This window comes from Microtus pennsylvanicus, chromosome 6 (genome assembly GCF_037038515.1).
Source record: "Microtus pennsylvanicus isolate mMicPen1 chromosome 6, mMicPen1.hap1, whole genome shotgun sequence".
Taxonomy (NCBI): Eukaryota; Metazoa; Chordata; class Mammalia; order Rodentia; family Cricetidae; genus Microtus; species Microtus pennsylvanicus.
The window spans coordinates 124,999,394-125,016,502 of record NC_134584.1 but is presented as its reverse complement, the minus strand read 5'-3'; the positions used below and the strand labels follow the sequence as shown (position 1 = coordinate 125,016,502).

Below are 17,109 nucleotides of genomic sequence, written 5' to 3'. Positions count from 1 at the left end.
CCACCCGCATACCTGACAGCATCTTGTACCTGCAAATGAGCCTGCCCCTGAGAAGATGCCTGATTTCTACATTTTTTAAGAAACATAATTGCTTCTTTTCAAAAGAACATCTTTAAAGTGGCTGTTCAAAGTGTTCCTACTGATGTGTTATTTTACTGATACCAGCGTGTACCGCTTTTACTGCATAAAGACCTTCTTATTTAATTGGCTATATTAATTGTACAAAGTAATGGGTTTCACAGTGACATTTCCACACATCCACACGGTGACATAGATTGGGACATAGAAGGCTCTAATGGTCTCTGAAGATCTCATATCCAGTCTCTTTTTCTGTTTATTATGATTTCGTGTAATGTATGTTCCACAGCTTGTGTGTGGAGGTCACAGGACGCCTTTGTGGGGTCTGTTTTCTCTCTTTCTATCTCTTGCTGTCTTTGCATGGGTTCCAGGGTCCCACCAGCCTTGGGTCTCTCCACCCACTGAGCCATCTTGCCATTCCCATGGAAGAGTCTCAGTGCCTGTGAGCATTCAGATGGGTGTGTATCTCTGTGTGTGAGAAGTGTGAGTACACTTTGAATCAGAAATGTGTGCACATAGTCACATCTGATGCAGGGAGCCTTCTCTAGCAGGAGCCTGGGTCTCTGAAGACTTCATTTATGTCTAGGTAAGGAGGGTGGCTGTCACCTGTTTCAGGCCCACTGTGGTGTGTTCTTGGGATGTATATACTATGTATACGTCTTGACACTTCCTCCACCTGCATCTGATCCTGGTTCACTTTCTTGAAGTTCTAGAGGGATTTTTCAAACATAATGTGAGTGGCTCTTGATGTCTCTCTTTCTCTCTCTCTCTCTCTCTCTCTCTCTCTCTCTCTCTCTCTCTCTCTCACACACACACACACACACACACACACACAGAGAGAGAGAGAGAGAGAGAGAGAGAGAGAGAGAGAGAGAGAGCTCAAAAACAAGGTGGTGGCACCAGGCACCTGAAGAATGATAACTAAGGTTGTTCTCAACCTGCCAATGCACAAACCAGCGTGCATCCACACAACACACACACACGGGTGCACACACACACTCACACCAGCGTGCATCCACACAACACACACACACGGGTGCACACACACACTCACACCAGCGTGCATCCACACAACACACACACACGGGTGCACACACACACTCACACCAGCGCGCAAACGAATACTTTGAGTTCCCAGACAATAAATATTATAGAGATGTTAGAGTTTACCAATAAGTTTTCATCCTCCTGCCCCTCTTTCCTTCTTCCTTCCTTCCTTCCTTCCTTCCTTCCTTCCTTCCTTCCCTCCCTCCCTCCCTCCCTCCCTCCCTCTTTTTCCCCTTCTCTCCCTTACATCCTTTCTCCTTTCTTTCGTATATTTTTAAACAAGGTCCTATTCTGTATCCCAGGCTGGCTTCAGAGTCTAGCTCTACCCACCATAGCCTACTGAGTGCAGGGATAGCAAATATGTATTACAGAGATAGATTCTGAGCTACTTTCTAAAAAGATTATATAATCTTTGTATGATCCTCAGCCCTAGCAAGATATGAGAGTGTTCAAATCACAAAAACTTAGAAACATCGACCGTTATGATACAGAGGCCAGACAGATGGTTTAGCAGTTAAGAATGCTTTCTGCTCTTCCGCCAGCATCCCCATAGGGTGGCTCAGAGCTGCATGTAGCTCCAGTCCCAGGGGGTCCGGCGCCCTCTTACGGCTTCCATGGCACTGCACTCAGATGTACACACACTCTGTTGAGCATCTGGTTCTGTTAGTCATTTTCACAGACTTCCCCCAGGTGGATGCCTCTGCCTTTGAGGCCATGTGTGTGCTATTCGGATGCAGTGGAACACATTGGAACCATAAGGCACCCTGCTGAAACATGTCTCCAACACAGATCAAGTTGCTTGAGTCAGTAACAATGTGGCCAGATGGCACGACCATGCCAGTTCATGTTGCTAGGTTACCAACACCCTGTACGGTCTGAGTTGTAGCTGCACATCACCCCAAAGCCTTGGGTGCACCATGGGGATTTCACTTTTATTCTCTAGATGTATTAGTGATTATATTATTGTTGTTGTATGTATGTGTGTGTGTGTGTGTGTGTACATGAAAGTGGATACCATGCTGGGCAGAAAAGGGAAACTCCAGGATTTGGAGGTACAGGCAGTTGTGAGCTATCAGACATGAGTGCTGGGAACTGATACCAGGTCTTAAGGCACAGCACATGCTCTTACCTATGGCCCATCTCTCCAGCCCTGGGAATTCACTTTTAACAATTAATTTTAGAGGTCTGTCTGTCTGCATCATAAATAACTCTATTAATAAGTATCCAACTCAGTATCTTCCATGTACTTCAAACCTCTTTATCAAGCACCATTAAGAAGCAACAGAAGAATTGGATGGTGGTTCACGCCTTTAATCCCAGCACTCGGGAGGCAGAGACAGGCAGATATCTGTGAGTTCAGGGCTAGTTTGGTCTACAAAGTGAGTTCCAGGATAGCCTGGGCTACAAAGAGAAACTCTGTCTCTAAAAAATAAAAAAAAAGTAAGAAGGGGGCTTACCAAAACAGATTTAATGCAGGACCTAGAAAAAGCAAAACCATGCAAGGTTTCTCTGAAAGTCTTGCCTTCCCTCCGGTAATTTAGACTGAACTACATTGGTGCATTAGCTCTGGCCTTGGTGAATAATTTGTCTGCGTGTTCCTATTTGTTTACTCAATTCATTTTTCTTTTTCTTTTTTATTGGGTTAAAAATAATTTGCTTTTACTTATAAACTACAAGAATCCTGTCTCTGTAGCCTGCCTTATTGATTTCAGCTTGTAGTTGTCAATACTTGATGCCCAGGAAACAAACTGAGCTCGGGAGAATTCTAAACTTCAGTGACAAAACCTAAGATCAGCTTAAAAAAAACCAAAAACCAGGTGACTGGAGCCCCTGCCGCGCTTCCAGAGAATAACAACCTGGCCTTTGCTGCCAGCTGCTGTACAGAACATTACATATACTTGGCTTCCACCCAGGACTCTCAGGGCAAGCCAATTATGGGTTAGATTTCTTGAGCATTATTAGGTGCTGGGATTAGGTGCTGGGAGGCAGGCAACGGGAACTTGGAGGTTATTTTTTTACTATAAAAAACTGGAAGCTTTTAGAAGAGGGAATTTGGAGAAATTTACTGTCTTCTTAGAAAAAAAATGTGTTTTAAATCTCAATACCAATAAAGCTCTTTGAGGAAGGTCATTGTGCATTTGGTTTCTCGAAATAGATGTTCAGCTATTAAGCAAGACAGAAGGTCGAGCCGACCCTGTGATCCAGCTCATTCGTTTGGTCCCAGCCCGGGCGGGGGGGGGTTATGTTACTAAAACAACATGCTTCCGAAACAGCAGAAAAGGCATGGTGGTCAAACACTGGGAACTTCATGAAGGCTGGGTCCACAGACAGCACTGAGGGGGGGCACAGTAGGGCCACGTGTAACCTGTAGTGAAGTCCACGTGCTATACTGTGACCTGATGTTCTCTGAAGGAGCTGCACCTCTGTTAGACCGTCTGACCTTGGCCAGCTGACACATTGCGACTGTGGAGTGACTCTTCTGTGTCCAGAGACAAAATTACCTTGAGCCATCTTGAGCCCTTTAATGGCTTTCCAATTACCTTGACTTTTGTGTCTGACCTACCTTCTCGGAATGCCTCACTGAGCTCGGCCGACCTCTAACAGCCACTGATCCTAAAGCTAAGAATAGTGTAGGGCCTCATGTGCCAGCCACAGAAGAGGCGGCTCTGCTTTGACGTGGGCCACCTACCTGCCCCGATGATGTCACTGAGAAATGCCTCGATTTATATGGTTCCTTTGTTCTGTGACCACAAAACCTCATGTGCTCTTCCACAGTGAGTCGTGGCCTTGAGGATACTCGAATCTGCGTTCCTGCACCAAAGGCACTTCTGTTTAGCTAGGATGAACTATAAACTATCAGTTCATTTCCTAAGAGCTTCGAGTTTCCATAGACTTAGGGTACAGTGATCTGGAGGCCGGCGTGGTGGTTTGGAAATGGTTCTGGTGGTGCTGATTTCTGGTCTGTACTCCTGTCGGTATGAGTCTGAGGACTGGAGCACAGATGTGAATCTCTTCCCCACCCTGGGGTCTCACCAGCCTCTGGACTTTCTCTGACAAACAAAACGAGGCCGGTGACAAGCCGGGCCAGTCCTGGGACTAATAGCCAGATGAGGTGGAACATTATTGTAACTGGGTAAAGGTGTGTTACACTTGTTTCTGCTGCTTTTGTTAATGATGCTGAGACATATTTACATTTGTTTGATTAAATAAAATTAACCAGGGATCAGGAGGCTGAGTCAGCAACTAGCTGACAGGAAGTGGTAGGGAGGAACTAAGTGTAGGGAGGGCTTTTTATGGGGGTTGACCAGAAGGACGCACCTCTTTTTTCTGGAGATGCCAGCAAGGAGAGGAGGTTAGCTACTTGCTATCCAGCCTCTCTGAGCTAGGAGGATTTCACCTTAACCTTTGAACCCTGAGTTCTCTATATAGAAGGATAAATATTTAGATAGTTTTCTTTAGCGGCTGCAATGCGGCCCATGTGGTTGAACTGCAGAGTTGCAATTGCTGTTTGGGAGAGCAGTTACTTAAGATGCAGCCACTGTATTGAATGCAGGACAAGAGAGAGGCTTTGCACAGCCATTCCCTTCTCAGGAACAACCTGTCCCCACCCGAACTGGCTTAGCCCTTCGATTTGGTGCTGGAGCTCATCGGGACATGGTGCAGGCCCCTCCTGACCTACAGCTGGCCGTGGAAGCAAGGGTGCCCCATGCAGACACCCCAGGGACCCTGGCAATCAGGGCAGAGGCATTTTGCTGGTGCCTGGGACCTTGGGGATTCAAGAATTGCCACTAAGGACAGATAGATTCTTATAGCAACAAAAAGAAAACATATAATAAAAATGATAGTTCACTTATAAGAAAACATGCCACCTGATCTGTTAGAAAATAAATGGAAACCACACAGCACAGCAGGACCATTCCCTACCCAGGAGGTGTACAAAAACAAACGCGGCTGTTCATCCTCGGGGCTTATATCCCACGGGATGTTGAAATGCCGTGACCTTCAGGCAGGCGCTCTGGTGAGGGAGCACAAAAGTTGCAGTGTGGCAGTTGTTGCCTTCCCTGGATTTTATTCTTTGTGTATCTGTGTATTTTTCTATAATATATATACAGTATTTTTTATTGTTTTTATTGAGCTATGTATTTTTTCTGCTCCCTTCCCTTCCTTTCCCATGGTCCCCATGCTCACGATTTACTCAGGAGATCTTGTCTTTTTCTACTTCCCATGTAGATTAGATCCATGTATGTCTCTCTTAGGGTCCTCACTGTTGTCCAAGTTCTCTGGGATTGTGAATTGTCAGCTGGTTTTCTTTGCTTTATGTCTAAAAGCCACTTATGAGTGAGTAAATATTATATTTGTCTTTCTGGGTCTGGGTTACCTCACCCAATAAGATGTTTGCTAGATCCATCCATTTGTCCCCAAATTTCAAGATGTAATTATTTTTTTTCCTCTGTGTAGTAAGCACTCCATTGTGTAAATATGCCACATTTTCCTTATCCAGCTTTAGAAGTGTTTCTTTGACATATGAGGGTGCTCTTGTATTTGGGGCATAGATGTTCAGTATTGAGATTTCCTCTTGATAGATTTTTCCTGTGACAAATAAGAATGTCCTTCTTTATCTCTTTTGATTGATTTTGGTTTGAAGTCTATTTTGTTAGATATTAGGATAGCTACACCAGCTTGTTTCTTAGGTCCATTTGACTAGAATTTTTTTTCCCAACCCTTTACTCTGAGGTAATGTCTGTCTTTGAGGTTGAAGTGTGTTTCTTGTATGCAGCAGAAGGATGGATTCTGTTTTTGTATCCAATCTGTTAGCCTGTGCCTTTTTATAGGTGAGTTCAGCCCATTTATATTAAGGTATCTTAATGACCAATGATTGCTAGTTCCTGTTATTTTAGTTTTCATTATTGGTGATTTTATTGTGTTGTGTTTTTCCTTCTTTGGGATTTGCTCCTGTGAGATCATCTATTGTCTGTATTTTTGTGGCTAGTCACCGAGAATCCTTGCGCTCTCCCTAGCTGTTCATTCAAATCAAGAGAACCCTTTCAGATCTTTCACCGAATAAAAGGGGGAAGTTAAAAATTAATCAGAGTTCCAAAATGAATTATTTTGGTTGAAACTAAGAGACTTACAAATCCAAAAGAGTCCCCCCCCCCTCTGAATGCTGGGAGAAAGAAGGGTGGAGTCAGAGAGATGCCATGGAGCTGCCGCTGGAGATAGACATGCTGAAACTGTGCTGGTAGGCCCTGACCTCATGGTGATACACAGATTAATAGAAATGGGTTAAATTAATATGTAAGAGTTAGCCCATAAGAAGCTAGAGCTAATGGGCCAAGCAGTTTCTGTGTGGTTATTTCAGGGCTAAGCAGCCAGGAACCAACAAGCAGCCTCCCACTACATCTCTCTCTCTCTCTCTCTCTCTCTCTCTCTCTCTCTCTCTCTCTCTCTCTCTCTCTCTCTCTCGTGTGTGCGGTGTGTGCGTGTGTGTGCCTGTGTGTGTCTGTGGGTGTGAAGACCAGAGGCTGACACAGGGTGTCATCATTTATTGCCCGCCACCTTTTTGAGACAGGGTCTCTCACTGAACCTGGAGCTCGTGGACAAGGCTAGCCCCACTGCCCAACAAGCCCCTGGGATCCTCCTGTTTCTGAATCCCAACACTGTGGTCACAGGTGCCCATCGTCAGGCCCAGCTTCTCATATGACTTAGTGCTGGGGATTCAACTCAGGTCTTCATATTTGGACACTGGCACGTGACCAACTATACCACCTCCCCGGAGCCTACACTCAGTGTTTTGTTTAAAAGTGGGTTGTGATGGCTAGTTTGATCTTGTTTTATGAGATGAAGGCTCACTAGGTAACTCTAGCTGGCCTGAAACTTGCTATGTGGACCAGGTTGGCCTAGAACTCATAGAAATCTGCTTTCTTGTGTCTCTGGAGTGCTCCCATTAAAGGTGCGCATCACGATTAAACTGCACAATGTCTAGTTTTAACTGTTGACAAAACACAATCTAGAATCGCCTGGGAAGAGTCCTGTGAGGGACCATCTACATCAGGTTGGCCTGTGAGCACGTCTGTAGGTTATTACCTTTGTTATGTTAATGACATCAGAAGATGCAGCCCACTGTAGGCAGCACTGCTCCCTAGGCAGAAGATGCTGGATTGTGTGAATGTGGAGCATGGCCTGAGCACAGATAGACATGCATGCATTCATTCTCTTGCTGCTCTTGACCATGGATGAGATGTGACCAGCTGCTTCAAGTTCCTGCCTTCACTTCTCCAGTGATGGACCGTATGTAACCTGGAGTTCTAACCTGAGTAAACCCTCTCTCCCTTAAGGCTGATTTTGTTGAGGTATTTTATCACAGAAATGAAATGAAAGGAAGGAAGACATGGGTTTTCTTGCATAACTGAAGAGCTCAGGAATTACCATGTTTCAGACGCGAAACTTAGACTCAGCCCTTGGACTCAGAACCTCATTTTCTCATCTCCCTCCCAGTGTTGGCCCCATCTTCAGGGAACTCCCTCTTTCAAGCGTTTCCATGGTGACATCCAATGACTTCCATACTTGAACCCTCTGAGACAGAGGCTTCCCCTGAACATCTTAAAATATTCCTGAAGAGGAATCCCATGCCCATCCAACCACAGTTCCCAGGGAACACACTATTGTTAAATCAGGGAAGAGATTAGACCCACAGCATCACGATGCTCAGGGAGAAGGTGAGGAGCTTCCCCAGAGGAAAATAGTGGGGAACTATTTCAGCTGGGGAGAGCGCAAGGATTCTCGGTGACAAGCCACAAAGATGCTCGTATTCCAGAAGATGATGAGTAAATGAAGACCAAAAGAGATGTTTAGAAGACATCCCTGGCCACGGCACCCCTCCCAGAGCAGCAAGAAATAAACCAGAGGCCGGGTGATGGTGGTGCACGCCTTTAATCCCAGCACTCGGGAGGCAGAGGCAAGTGGACCTCTGTGAGTTCGAGACCAACCTGGTCTACAGAGGTAGTTCCAGGACAGGCTCCAAAGCCACAGAGAAACCCTGTCTCGAAAAACCAAGAAGAATAAAAAAAAAAAAAGAAAAAGAAATAAACCAGAGACAAAATGAGTGCAGGACTCAGAACACACAGCACCTGGCAATCACAATCACCTGGGAGGAAACATCGCAGTATGTATGATTAGTAGGACACTCCCCCTTCCTTCAAATATGGTTCTAAAACAGGATCTTTTAACATTTTCCTCCTCAACCCACATTTTTGGAATTCTTGTAGTTTTTTTAAAGTTGTGTGTGTGTGTGTACAAGAACAAGTATCCAGGGAAGCCAGAGAGCAGAGAGTCGGGTCAGATTCCTTGGACCTGGAGTTGCAGGTGGTTATGAGTCTTCCCCAGAGGGTGCTGGGAATCAAACTCCACGGCTCTGCAGAAGCAGCCGGTGTTCTTAGCTGTTGAGCTATCTCTACAGTCCCAGAATTCTTGACTTTTAACCACATCACTCAGCCCCATTGGTTTTGGGAACTTAGTCTCCGGGATCTGAGGTTTCAAAATAGTTTTCCTGGGACGGAAATAAAGGTAATAATTTGATTAGCATTTGAAAGGCTTTTCCGTTGGGTCTTCATGCCTTTGTTTTTCCTCTTCCCTTTTCTTCTTGAACATATATAATGGAAACCATCTTTGTAATTATTCCCAAGTGCTGAAACTTTCATCTCCACTGTGTAATTGAATTTTTTCTCGGCAGCAAAGTGGTTTTCTGGATCCTCAGCAAACCCGGAGTATAAATGCTGGTCATTCCCATGGGGAAGAGACAGGTGGGGGGCAGGGGGAGATAGGTAGGAGTGTGTAGGGGTGTGTGTACATGGTCTACAATTGCTTCCTCAGTTTGGATTCCATTTGCTCTGACCCTTTTAAGGAAGCACCATTTGATTTTGTGAATATTTAAGTACTCATGCATTTAAGTGAGCATTTATTGAGTGCAACTGTGTGTACTAAAGGCAACGTCCAGGCACAAAGCAGGGTGGGACAAGGAAAAGAATGAACATTAAGGTATGGAGAGAATGTTCCCCGCGGAAAACTGACAAGGAGTTGCTTGGTGGAGCGGGAACACGTTTTATATCCATTAATCTTGGGGCACTGGTGGGATAGACTGAAATGTTGGGGAAGGCAGTCACTGGTTTCTCTGTCGCTGTCAGGGGTTGAGATGACTGGGCAGTCTAGACCCGTGTGCAAGAGCAGGGGAGAGAACTGGAGTGGAGTGTTTGCTGCAGAGCGAAAACAACGGAGGCCAGAAGTCAGGGTCTGAGGGCTTCCCTGGGAGAGAGCAGGAGGGAAGGTGGGTGGGCAAGTGAACCCACCCACCCGATACCTGAGCTGCGGAGCAGAGGAAGACAGATACAGAGGTGGCTCTAAGCCCTGGAGCAGAGTGGCTAATACCAAACCTCAACAACCTTTTTGCTTTTAAATGTTTTATTTTAAAGCTTTAAGCTTTCCTCATTCTATGCAGACTATAACATGAAAGGCTCTCAACTTTAAAATATTGGAAGCAGGGATCCACTCGGCATCTCCAGCCAGATAAAACCAGATCTACAGACACTCAAAGCAATTCTATTACAGAGCATCGGAACCACACAGAAGAGGCCAGAGCCCTTGGCGGAGACGAGGGACTGTGGAGAGGACAGATTCGGGAGGAGGGCTGTGGAGACAGACGATCCATGACAGCGCTGGCCATGAGAATGGAGTGCCTGAGTTTGGAGCCAGGACGGAGTCTGCCTGTACACTCGGCACACCTACAGCAAGAAAGGAGGGAAACAGGAAAACTCCTGAAAGCTTCCTGGCCAGCTTAGCCTGGAGCAAAAGAGACCTCACCTCCAACAAGCTGAGGGCCCACACCTCAAGTTTTCCTCTGAACTCTATGCATGCTGCAGTGGGACACACACACACACGAGAAGATGGGGAACCAGGAGAAAGTTCTACAACCTAAAGATAGTACAAGACAGGACAATCAAGACAGGAATGTAGATGGCGGTCATCATCAGAAAGTCCCCTACTTCAGTCAACCGCCTAACAGACTAAAGAAAGAGCATATGATTAGGTCAGGACATACAGAAAGGAGCCTGATAACTGTCTTTGCTGGAGTTCAGCATTAAAGACGCTACAGAAGCAGGAAGCAGCCATCCTCATTTTCGGAAACTCTTTATTTTCTATTTTTAAAACGCTGTTCCTATTATTTTTGTTTCATGGCTCAGGACCAAACTGATCTCCCTGCACACACGAGGCAGACATTTTACCACTGACGGCTACTCCTGCCCCCGGTATTTTCATTAATTTTCTAGGTTAATTCTTAATTTCATACTTCTCCTGTTAGTTCAATGGAATTTGAAGACATATCCCCTTTTCTCTACAATGAGAGCAAAACTCTTGAGTTTTCTGGGCCTTTTTTTCTCTACATTGGATATGCATTGATAGATATAAGTACCAATTAAAGAACAAGGAAGCGGGGCTCCTTAAGGCTTGGCACTGCGGCCCAATGGCAATCCTCCCAAGGTGTTTGTGCCGGGCACAGGCAGGGAGAAAGTCAGGCAGAGAGAATGCTGGTCCTTGACCAAGCAACTTGTCACAGAACTGCTCTGGGGTTGAAATGAGAACCACCTCACAAGTCTTGGCTCACAAAGTGCCATTCTGCATAGCTCTGTGTGCTTTAACGCAAATGAAAACATGAACAGCCTGAGCCGTTTGGCGCCAAGGACAGTTTAACTCAACATATTTAAATACTGTATCTTATTTATGTTGCTTTGCTATGACATCTCTTCACCTTGCCAACAAAAATGTCATAATTAAAAAGTCATTTTCAATTTCCAGTCTTGACCTGTTCGTTTGTTGCAAACAAAAGTCTAGTCCCTAAGTCTAATTCTGTAACAATGCACTCTGTACATGAAGAAAAAACACAAACCAGGACGTGAAGGGTGACTCGCAATCGGGAGCCACAGGGTGTGACAGAAGTTCATGACAGATGCTCCTCCTACCTGGAGAAGTCACCACCACTGGGCATGTGAACGAGAGGTAGAGATGTGGTGTGTCTCTGTCCAGGCCTCTGCATCTACAGCAACGGTTCAAAGGACCCAACAGACAGCCGCCGCCTCAGCTGCATACAGAGGCAGGACCAGCACTGTTTTTGTGGCTCACTTTGCTTCTCTGTCCCAAGGGCTAGGTGTCCAAGGCACTGGGTACCATGCTCAGTACTGCTGTAGCCCCTGTCACCTCGGTCAGTTTTGCTATCCAGCCCGTTTGAAAAGTTGAGCTGCAATAGACCAGTTCTACTGTGAAATGACAGAGCCTACTATTCATGACCCTAAAACCAGATCTCATGTTTCAGTAATTTTAACCATATAAAATAAAATCAGGCTTCATAAATAATACCAAGTACAAAAGTATTTAAAAACTAAGCCAACAGCTTAAAGAATTAAAACACAAGGCCATATTGGAGGCCAGACTGTAGCAGGTGATTTAAATACATGGTCACAGCATCTCCCTTAGAACAGCCCTATGAGCCACACGATTTTAGAGACAGGCTCCCTGTTCTGGCCCTGCCCCACTGTCTCAGCTCTTATACCTTCACCTTTCACCCTGGGGCGTCACCTCCCTCACCTATTCCCATCCCAGAGGCAGGGAAAGCAGAGCTGTGGGAGCTGGAAGCTAACCAGTCTCACTTCCCCCCAGGCAGGAAAGAGAGAGAACAAGAGGTGGAACAGAGCTAAACATCCGCAAAGCACCCCACGCTGCGATGTACTTCCTTCCACAAGGCTCCACCTCCAAAAGGTTCCACAGCCTCCCCAAATAATGCTACAGACCAAGGACCAAGTGTCAAATACAACTTAGGGGAGATGTTTCTCATTCAAACCACTACACTATCTTTGATGATTCTTTTAGTACTCATATGTTGCCTTTTCCATGGGAAAAAATGACATTAAACATTTGCACAGTTCATGTCTGGGTACCACGCTATGTCTTATGGATTCAAAATACAGCATAGATTTTATATTTACAGACAAGGAGAAATCAGTCTGTAGCATAAAATCCTTTTCCATTTCCAGACTTAACTTCTGTAGCTCTGAGTAATTATTTCCGGTATTTTACAACACTCCAAGGCCATGACTTACTCATGCTCACTCACAAGCATCCCTGTCCTGGCCCCACCTCCCATGGCTGGACAGTGTACTTGGAGTCTGAGTCTCTCTACAATCTCGAACTTTCCTTGTGCAGCAAACTGACTTTATGCCACTGTGACGTGAACATAACATCACCATCCAGATGCCATTCTCTCTCCCGGGAACGCCAAGCTCACGCCTGACTCCACTCATGTATCCACAATGGCCCCTTATCATCATGACTGTAAGTCCTTTCTAGGATCAATCACTCAGAATATGCACATATAACTGTGTAACTGTTTATAATAATTTATGTAATAACAGAAAAACCAGGGCTTTGTCTCACAGGTCCCAAAGCACCAGCGACATTAAAAAGTCTAAAAGTTACAGTCTAACACAGCTTACATGTATTATACTACAATGCCTATAAGTATCTGAACACAGCGTGAAATCTGAAATCAATGAAGGACATCCCGCAGAACTGATGGCGAGGGTTTATGGTAGTCAGCTTTTCCATGTTACAAATGAACACTGAGCAACCAGAAAACACGGCATAAACTAAACTCCTGTTCACAAAACTATATGGGATGAAGCCTGACTTTGTTCTCCTAAATGCTTGAGTATACTTGAAGGCTGTTTAAACTCAGTGAAATTAAAATATTACCCAAATACATTTCCATTAGGGAGAGTCCATGCTTCTTGTTAAGTGTTTGTGCTACAGCCTTTAGTAAGATTTTAACTGTCAAGGCTTTTATTCAGCAACTTCATAAATAAAAAAAAAAAGGTAATATTGGTGTGTAAAGTAAGACAGGATTTATCAAGAAACCTAAGTTCAAATCAGTGCAAATGGAGTATATTCATACAAAAGGAAGACTAACCAATAAGAGGACAGGGTGTCACGAAGGTCCATATGCCAAAAACGCCTCGCAGCAGACAATCACAATCCCCCTCTGCACCTCACACCCTAACACATCCACCTGTTACCAGATTTATTCCCATTAAGAACCGGTGCTGAGCTCACGCACGAGCGCTTCTTTCTACAACGGTGCCTAGAACGCCGACTTTAGATTAATCTGCACCGTGAGGCTGACACTTCCACAGAGTATATAGACATACTTTTAATCTTCAACATCTCACAAAAGAATCATTCTAAGCTTAACAGTGACTCAGAGTAGGATCGGCGTGAAGGGTGAGGCACTAAACATCAATGACAAACTATATACATCTCCTAAAGACCTACCACCACGGACGTTACGCCCTAACGTCGTGTAAGAGTTATAACGTTTCTTCATGATCAGCGCTTATCAGTTAGAAACTAGCTTTCGAAAGCAGCAAACTTCACACGGTGTATCCTGGAAGTTTATTTATTACTAATTCACAGATGTCTCTGCACTGTTTGGAGAAGTTCAGTGGCCCAAGATCATCTTCCTCCTCTTGGAATTCAGCTGACTCGCTGTTGTCAAAGCCCTTGAGTTCTAGCTCAGACAGATTGGACGGTTCATAAGAACTCACTTGCGATGTCCTTGGTGACTGGCTTCTCTCAGATGACCTGCGACCAGCTCCTCCTTTAAGTTTAGTGGAGCTGTCCCGACCTGTCCTCATGACCTTTGAACTACCTGCACTCAGAGCATCTGCCTGGTTCTCCTTTTCATTTGTCCACTGTGATGAGAAGTCGCTGGTGGAGCTACTGGAGGCTTCCTCCAGACTCCTACAGGGAATCTTCAGTACATGAGATAGCTTATGGGAGCACACTGGGGAGCCAGCAGAGAAGGGAGGGCTGAGCACACTCAGCTCGCTGCTGGTTTTCCTTGTGGACAGTCTTGCCTCGCTGGACTTGCTTGCTTGTGAACCGTGCTGGGCATTTTCTGCCCCTGTGCTGGAGCCAGGAGCCAGCAGACTTCTGCTGTTATTCTCAGTCATGCAGAAGTCTTCAGAATAGCAAGGGCTGGCTAACTCTTCCTGGTACTCTAGCTCTGAGATGCTCTTGCAGGAACTGTCTCTACTGGCTGCTCTGTTGACCCCTGCATCAGAAGTCACAAGGTCCGTGACTTTGACGTGGCTACCACCTTTCCCCTCCTCCACAGTTTGGTCAACTGCAGGATCCTGTCGGGAAAGCCCTGGGCTTTGGACCAGCATTTTGGATGCTCCTTCCAGGATATGTGAAGGAGGAACTCTCGCTGGGATGATGGACTCTATGGGACCCAAACCTGCTTCCAACCAAGTGTCGCTGGCTCTGTTCTCACTCTGCCCCCCTGTTACTTGTCTATCAGCCTGGCTCTGTTTCACTGCTTTAGATGTATTTGTACTTGGCTCATCAAAGCATGCACTGATTTGCCTTGAAGTATCACTACCTTCAGCAAAAGACCCACTGGAGTCGGAAGGCTTCTCGGGCGGCTGTGGTGGCATCTGGCTTTGTGTTGCCAAGCTTGGTACTTTCCCTTTCCACGATGGGACCCGAAATTTTGGTCCCCCAGTTTGTATTTGTGATTTTCTATACTGTTCTCTCTTTTCATGGACAACCAGCATGTCGGGGTTTGTCTGCTTTAGACGCAGTCTTAGGGTGTTCGTTAAGCCATAGAGCAGCCTCCCCTTGGCGGCTCTCGGGGGCGGGCTCCCACTGATCTTCTCTGAATGCTTACCTTTAGGGTTCCTTTTAGGCTGAAGACTCACGAGCTTTTCACTTTCTCTCACAGAAAGTTTGCTGCTCTTTAATTCTGACCGAGATGTGGACTTGGCAGAAAGCTCTGGCCCCTTGTGTTCACCTCTGTACAACCAGGCCAAGTGGGGGTGAACCTGAGCGGGACTTGCCACGGGCTGGTTGCACAGCAAGGACAGCTCAATCAGCAAAGCGTTCAAGAGCGGCAGCTGTCTTATTGCATTGGCTGTATTCTGTTCAGTCTGGGGACACGCAACTTCATTCACTGCACCTGGACCCTGCGTCTGGGGAGGATTGAGAAGCACTGGAGGGCTCTCCTCCATTGCAGATCTTGTATGTTTCATCGGGTGTACGGGAGGACCTACAGGTTTAGTTTCGGGATAAATGCCATCCGGCTCCTCAGGTCCGTTTCTCTGAGGCTCAATAGTGATTTCAACCCTGGCAGGGGGTGTCTTTTCCTGAATCAGGTGAGTGTAATACAGAGGAGGAGGGCAAAAGGTGTTGGTTTCAAACTCCAGCTCAGTGACCTCCGGGCTGAGGGGGCTGGCAGTCCTCCCACTGGGAGCCGGTGAACAAGGGGCAGAAGCTATGTTCCCAGAGCTGGCCTTGCTGTGTAAGACTGCTTCTTCCCAGGTCTTCTGGACAGCTGAGGAGTCTGAGTCCCCTGCAGACCAGCTATTGGTATCCTTGGGGCATGGCTCTGAGGCCTCCAAGCGGCATACATCTGAGGCACACTGTAGGCATCTGACAGTGGCTTCTCTAGTGCATGGCTTCGAGGTCTCCTGGGTGGGTGGCTCCCACACCTCCATGGCCTCGGAGGTGATACTCTCAGGGTTCAGAGGGCCCTGCAGCTCCGGAACCCCCGGGGGAAAGCGTCCCAGGTCAGTTAGGCGGTAGAAGAGCGCCAATTCCCCGACGCGCTCGGCTGCCGGACCGCGCAGGGTGTATTTACCGCGTCGGCCATGGGAGGCGACGAGCAGGATGTCGCAAGCACCCAGCATGCACGGTGCAGACGCTGGATCCTCGGGTAGCTGCAGCACCGCTGCGCGCAGGCGAGGGCCACGCAGGGCGGCAGGGCGCAGGCGTAATAGGCAGGCCTTGCCGCGTCCGAAGTCGATGGTGCCACTCCGGGGCTCCCGGGCTGAAGCGGCAGGAGGGAGGACGAGCAGCGGCGGGAAGTCCAGCAGGTGAAACGCCACAGCGGGATCCCCGGCGCAGGGCGCCAGCCCGAACTCCAGCCGCACCCAGTCCACCAGCAGCTCCAGCGAGAACAGCCGCCCGGCCGCCGTGGCCGCCATCGCCGTTGCTCTGGGCGACGCCACCAGCCCACCTGCCAGCCGGAAGCCAGAGCGAGAGTCCCATGGATGATTGCTCTCTCGCGAGATTTGATTGGCTGCTCCTGGGTTGCGCCTATGAGCTCCTTCGCCTCAGAGTTTTAGCTGGGGCAACTAGAAGAGGCTAAGAGATTAGATGTGGCTTTGGGGGAGCCTAGGCAGTTTGGATGCTCACCTTAGGAGACCTGGATAGAGGTGGGCGGTCCTTGGGCTTTCCACAGGTCAGGGATCCCTGATTGCTCTTCGAGCAGATGAGGGAGGGGGACTTGATCTGGGGAGGGGGAGGGAAATGGGAGGCGGTTGCGGGGAGGAGGCAGAAATCTTTAATAAATAAATAAATTAAATAAAAAAAATAAAAATCAGCATCATAAAAAAAGAGATTAGATGTGGCAAAACCTTTTTTTTTATTTTATATTGTATCACTGCAGATCCACATCATTATGGATTATATATTGGGAATAAATGGACCATTCTGCCCATTCCAAGTCTCAGAGCTTGCTGACCAGTGTCCAAGGCAGCCTTCTTTGTGGTTGCAGTGCACGCAAAGAAAGCGCTGACCTATCAGAGGCGGTGTGATGTTCTCTGTCACAGTCTCCTTTGTTTCTTGGTCCTGCCACACAATGATTACTACCAGGCCACACTGCCCTCACTAAACTTCTTCCTTGAAGCCTTCTTCTCAGGAAGTTTGACCTCAGCCCCCACCCTGACAACCTTGCATCGCCAGGTGCAGAAAGACTCTGAATGTATCTGGAACATCACACCCTAACTCTGATCAAAGTCCTCATCTCCCATCCTGACTTCTGACCACCCTGGTTTGTCTTCAGAAAGAGTCTGTTATATTAGTCTATTCAGAATGCTCTTG

The 17,109-nt window shown here is 46.9% G+C and overlaps 1 protein-coding gene across 1 annotated transcript; it reads right to left on the bottom strand.

Moving 5' to 3' along the window:
* Positions 1 to 13,084: 13,084 nt before the first annotated feature.
* On the bottom strand, positions 13,085 to 16,267 carry Map10 (microtubule associated protein 10). Its single transcript, XM_075977694.1, has one exon. The coding sequence runs from the start codon at positions 16,209 to 16,211 to the stop codon at positions 13,596 to 13,598; it is 2,616 nt and encodes an 871-aa protein (XP_075833809.1). The 5' UTR covers positions 16,212 to 16,267; the 3' UTR covers positions 13,085 to 13,595.
* Positions 16,268 to 17,109: the final 842 nt, after the last annotated feature.